Below are 5,210 nucleotides of genomic sequence, written 5' to 3' on the forward strand. Positions count from 1 at the left end.
AACGATGCCCCTGGATCGTTTCATTTAAAATGATATAAAGTTATTTACTTTAATATATTTTTCCTTTTTTATTTTTATTTTGTCATCCGAAAGTAGTATTTTTTTTTTGTATTCCCGAAAGTAGTATTTTTCACCTATGTAGCACTGATATCGACACGGGACACGTGACACGATACGACACGACACTTCGACACGTTAATTTTAAAAAATGTTAGATTTCGACATGTTAGGACACATTTTGATATTAAATAATATTTTTAATTTATGTAGTGTATATTATATTTAATATTCAATAATTTAACAAAAAAATGAATCTAAACTTATAATATTCATAAATTTTCCAAAGAAACATAAGATATCCCAAATATTTATATTAAACTCAATAAAATAGTAATCGTAATCCAACGAATCTAATAGTTGGAACTAAAAATTCAACGCAACGCAACCTTTAAACCTTTTTTTGAATTTCTATAACGCGTGTTGAAGTGTCAGAGAGTGTCGGAGTATCCGAGAGTGTCGAAAAATGTCGGATACAACGCAGACTTTTTGTTTTGAAGTGTGTGCTTCATAGTTTTTCACAATTATAAAACGCACTTTGTGTCGGGAGGATTGGCGGTACCCAGTTCGGAGATGAATGTGCAAATACAAGCTCCAACAATTACAATGTCCCTCTCCTCAGTGTTGCGTCCTCGAAATCGAAACCCTTTCTTTTCATTCTCAGTAAGTCTCTTTGCAATGCTTCCACTCTGTGTTTCGTCAACGTCTATGCCTTTTCTTACTTTCAAAATTCAAATCATCTTCCACTGTTGCAGCCTTTTCGTTGGAACCATGTGGTTCGAAAAAACCCACACTTCGTGGTGAGCGCAGGCCCTAAGAAGATATCATTTGGTAAAGAGTGTAGGGAGGCTTTACAAGTAGGGATTGATAAACTCACCGATGCTGTCTCTCTTACCGTAGGACCCAAAGGTATGGCTATTCTCCTCTTTATTGTCTTTATATGTGTTACTATGAACTAAGGTAAGTAATAGAATCAGACCTTCCCCAGAAAGTGTGAGAAAAATAGAGAAAATAAAAGAGAAAGTGCGAAGAGAGAGAAGTGTAAAATGAATTGATTATTTGATTTACACTGCAGTGAGTATATTTTTCTAGTTGGATAGTTGTTAACTGCATATGACAACTAACAGAATCTGTTAGCTGTTACAACGGTCTGAAACTGTTGTAACAGACCAACAGCCTATCAGTCTAACAAGCATTAGTTCTCAGCAGTTCAGACCAGCTTAGTGCTGAGTCATCAACAGAACATGAAAGCAATAATGAAGGTGTGGTGAATGGTGATTGTTATTGTATTCTATTTGTTGAATTGCATCAATCTCAATTATATTCTTTCTCCATTGAATTCAGTTGCATTTTTGCTTGAACAATGGCCAAGACCTAGAATCAGAATATTCCACGGATTAAGTTCATGTTTGGTTTTGATTAGATTTTAGTCTCGGGAAGATTTCAATTATGAACACAAAATAAGCTGATCCAAACAAACACTAAGGTTCACAATTGCTATTAACTGTATTTGAACTGGAAACTGCTTCCATACAAATCCCAATATTATATGATCCCCTTGACTGATTTTGAGTCAATTTTTTGTTGACTGTTCATGCTTATTTATTTTACTCCTATCCACGCAGGACGTAATGTTATTCTTTCTGAGTCTGGAAAGCTTAAAGTAATTAACGATGGTGTAACAATTGCTCGATCCATAGAGCTTTCTGATGCAATTGAGAATGCAGGTGCCATGCTAATTCAAGAGGTTGATCATGGTTGTTAGGTTTTGCCTCGGGTTAAATAGATGAAATTTGAGATGAAAATGACCAGAAATGTATTTATGTTTATATTTTTCCTGCTTGCAGGTTGCAAGTAAAATGAATGATTTGGCTGGTGATGGTACTAGCACTGCAATTATTTTGGCTCGAGCTATGATTAAATCTGGACTGTTAGCAGTTGCATTTGGGGCTAATCCTATTTCTTTGAAGAAGGGGATGGAAAAGACTGTAAAAGTTTTGGTCAAATTCTTGAAGAAGAAAAGTATTCCTGTTGAAGGAAGGGATCATATTAAAGGTTTTTGCTTCTGCTTGTTTGTGTTTTGTCAAGATAAGGGATTTTCTTCATGATCTAGTATTGAAGATATTTCTTCATCCTCTTTTGCAGCTGTAGCCTCGATTTCTGCTGGAAATGATGAGTATGTCGGTAACTTGATTGCCGAAGCTATAGAGAAGATAGGTTCTGATGGGGTGATATCTATTGAGTCATCCTCATCATCTGAAACCTCCGTGATAATTGAAGAAGGGATGAAGGTATTGATAATAATAATGCTAGTACCCAATAACAAGCGTTAGTTCTTCTTCTTGCTCAGATCTGAATGATTGTTGTCCTTGTGTTTTACCAGTTTCCCCAATTATAGTCATTGTTTATTCTTTCTGTACAGATTGATAAGGGTTACATGTCCCCCCACTTCATTACAAACCAAGAGAAGTCCATTGTGGAGTTTGACCATCCTAAAGTTTTGGTAACTGATCAAAAGATTTCGAGTGTCAAAGAAATCATTCCTGTGCTCGAAAAGGCTATGCAGTTGAGTGCCCCACTCTTAATTATTGCAGAGGATATCACAATGCAAGTGTTGGAAACATTAGTAGTGAACAAAAAGCAAGGATTACTAAGAGTTGCAGTTGTAAAATGTCCAGGATTTGGAGGTGCAAAGAAAGCTTTGTTACAAGATATTGCGCTTATGACAGGTGAGTTCCTACAGCATTTGATAAACTTAGTTGATATCTCTGCCAACTTCCTCTACCCGAGGGTTTATTTTCATGAAGCCTATGCACCAAATAGTTGCTTATTTTGCTAGTATAAACTGATCGGTATGGTGATAAGAAACTTCTTATGTCATTGTTTTTTTGTTTTCATTCATCAATTTGTTTGTTAGTTAGGCAGTTTGACTGCCTTGGGTACTAATGCAATGCCACTTTCTCATTTAATATCTGTCTAGTGCTAGTTGACAAGATTTACTATCCACCTTGTGGGATTTTTCAGGACCTCAGTAGACTGTTAATAAAAATCATAATTGATCTTGAGACTTGAATTGTTTATATTGTATGGGATGCTGTTAACATTTGGAGTCTTTCTTGATGGGTGTGACTGTATGATGATAGTCTAAAATTTTGATTTCTTTTTCTTAAATCTGCCCAGGAGGCCTTTCTTTGTTCTCCTACAACATTTCTTATGTCTTGCATCTTTTAAAATGAATGCACTTTTTCTGCTCTGCTTATTTCTCACCATATTGACATGAATATCACAGGTGCTGATTTTCTTTCTGGAGACTTGGGTCTCACACTTGATGGTGCAACATCAGACCAGCTTGGTACTGCTCTGAAAGTGACAATAACCAGTAATGCGACAACTATAATTGCTGATCCAAGCACTAAGGCTGAAATTCAGGCTAGAATTTTACAGATTAAGAAGGATCTTACTGAAACAGATAATGCAAACCTGTCGAGAAAGCTCTCAGAGAGAATTGCAAAACTCTCTGGTGGTGTAGCTGTTATAAAGGTAGGTAATTCAATAAAATGTTGCTATCTGTAACCTGATCACCTTGCCTCTTTACTCTGCTAATGTTGCTTCAGTATTTCTTACTCTATTCAAGTATCTTGACTGAGATTTTTTATATTGTGGCTTTTATTGGATCATAAATTTATTCACCATGTATTTTATCTTGCTTGTAACTTGAGAAAAAGAATGATGGATATGGCACTATATTATCAAACATGGTCGTCTTGCTAGTTGGCACTTACTAGCCTTCTTGATTTGCCCCTTACAATATGTTGTTGTATTAACATTATTTTCATTCTCAGTGTTTACTACATAATGCAATAACCAATTGCGTAGGTAGGTGCACACACAGAGCTAGAACTGGAGGATAAAAAACTTAGAATTGAGGATGCCAAGAATGCAACATTTGCTGCCATAAAAGAGGGAATAGTTCCTGGAGGGGGTGCCACATACGTCCACCTGCTGGACTTGATACCTACAATCAGGAACTCCATGGAGGATTTAGATGAGAAAATTGGCGCAGATATTGTGGCGAAGGTATGGTTATAGTTTTTTAGTCTACTAGCTCTCTCTGTCTCTCATCTCTCGGTAGATTTATTCTCTTACGGATTTTAGTTTATAGTGAATGTTCTATAACTGCTTTCTCTTCCAGGATTGGGACTAGTTTTGTGAAAGGCAACATTCCTTTTGAACTTGTATTGAATGCTTTAACATATTTGTAAGCAGTTGTGCATGATTCATTGCAGGCACTCCTTGAACCTGCAAAATCAATCGCATCTAATGCTGGAGTTGATGGAGACTTTGTTGTCCAGAAGACTAGAACATTTGAATGGCGAATTGGATATAATGCAATGACTGGCATTTATGAAGATCTTTTAAATGCTGGAGTAGCAGATCCTAGTCGAGTTGCAAGGTGTGCTCTTCAAAGTGCAGTTTCGGTTGCTGGAGTGGTTCTAACTACTCAAGCTATATTGGTGGATAAAATAAAGAAACCCAAGCCACCTGTTCCCATAGTCCCTGGTATAACTCCCTAAAATAGAGAAAACAATTACAATTTTGAAAACTTAATTAAGCCTTCTCCAGTTTGTATGCCATTGGTTGAGTCAAAGCTTTTGAATGTCCCTTGGGTTGGTTTATACTCGGGCAGCAAAAGAATGCTCTTTTCAAGAATGGAAAGGTCACAGGTTGCTGCTTCTTACTCATGGGTTCTGACTTGATGAAAACCCGTCTATCATGAATAGAGATAGGAACAATTAGACAACTGGTGAAGTTCAAATGCATTCCACAGGGAGTGGAACAGTGTTAGGTTTCTTTCTCCATTTTATCGATTCATTTTATAGTGACACCGTAGTTGATAATAGTTTTGTTCCATAAAACTTGTCATATGATATTATCAAGAGATTGTTGACAATAAACTCAATTTTGGGTGCTTGTAGTATGCCTTTGTGTGATGGGATCTGCTTATACAGTTATTTTCGTCTCTTATAAAACTCTGCTTACAAAGTCAGGAAAAATACCTTCAGTTGCCTCGGACACGTGGCCTAATTCATTGGATTAATGTACTATTTAACGTAAAGAACCTTGGGATACATCACCTCAAAAGCTAGCTTAAA

At 36.4% G+C, this 5,210-nt stretch overlaps 1 protein-coding gene across 1 annotated transcript; it reads left to right on the forward strand.

The window, feature by feature from the left end:
• The first annotated feature begins 640 nt into the window (after positions 1-640).
• On the forward strand, positions 641-4,976 carry LOC133310467 (chaperonin 60 subunit alpha 2, chloroplastic). Its single transcript, XM_061511397.1, has 9 exons — positions 641-720; positions 813-966; positions 1,683-1,804; positions 1,905-2,112; positions 2,203-2,348; positions 2,480-2,786; positions 3,347-3,597; positions 3,934-4,134; positions 4,344-4,976. Exons 1-9 carry the CDS (start codon positions 664-666, stop codon positions 4,629-4,631), a joined length of 1,734 nt encoding a protein of 577 aa, XP_061367381.1. The 5' UTR covers positions 641-663; the 3' UTR covers positions 4,632-4,976.
• The last annotated feature ends 234 nt before the right edge of the window (positions 4,977-5,210 follow it).

The sequence above is a fragment of the Gastrolobium bilobum genome, unplaced genomic scaffold (genome assembly GCF_033153095.1).
Source record: "Gastrolobium bilobum isolate Gb01-03AN ecotype WA unplaced genomic scaffold, APGP_CSIRO_Gbil_v1 utg12415, whole genome shotgun sequence".
Lineage (NCBI taxonomy): Eukaryota > Viridiplantae > Streptophyta > Magnoliopsida > Fabales > Fabaceae > Gastrolobium > Gastrolobium bilobum.

Bases quoted from the DNA above. Each gene is read 5' to 3' on its own strand.
- LOC133310467 (XM_061511397.1), top strand. From the start codon at position 664: ATGTCCCTCTCCTCAGTGTTGCGTCCTCGAAATCGAAACCCTTTCTTT. The intron at 2,349-2,479 runs GTATTGATAATA...CTTTCTGTACAG, and splicing joins TAATTGAAGAAGGGATGAAG to ATTGATAAGGGTTACATGTC. The intron at 3,598-3,933 runs GTAGGTAATTCA...CCAATTGCGTAG, and splicing joins GTGGTGTAGCTGTTATAAAG to GTAGGTGCACACACAGAGCT.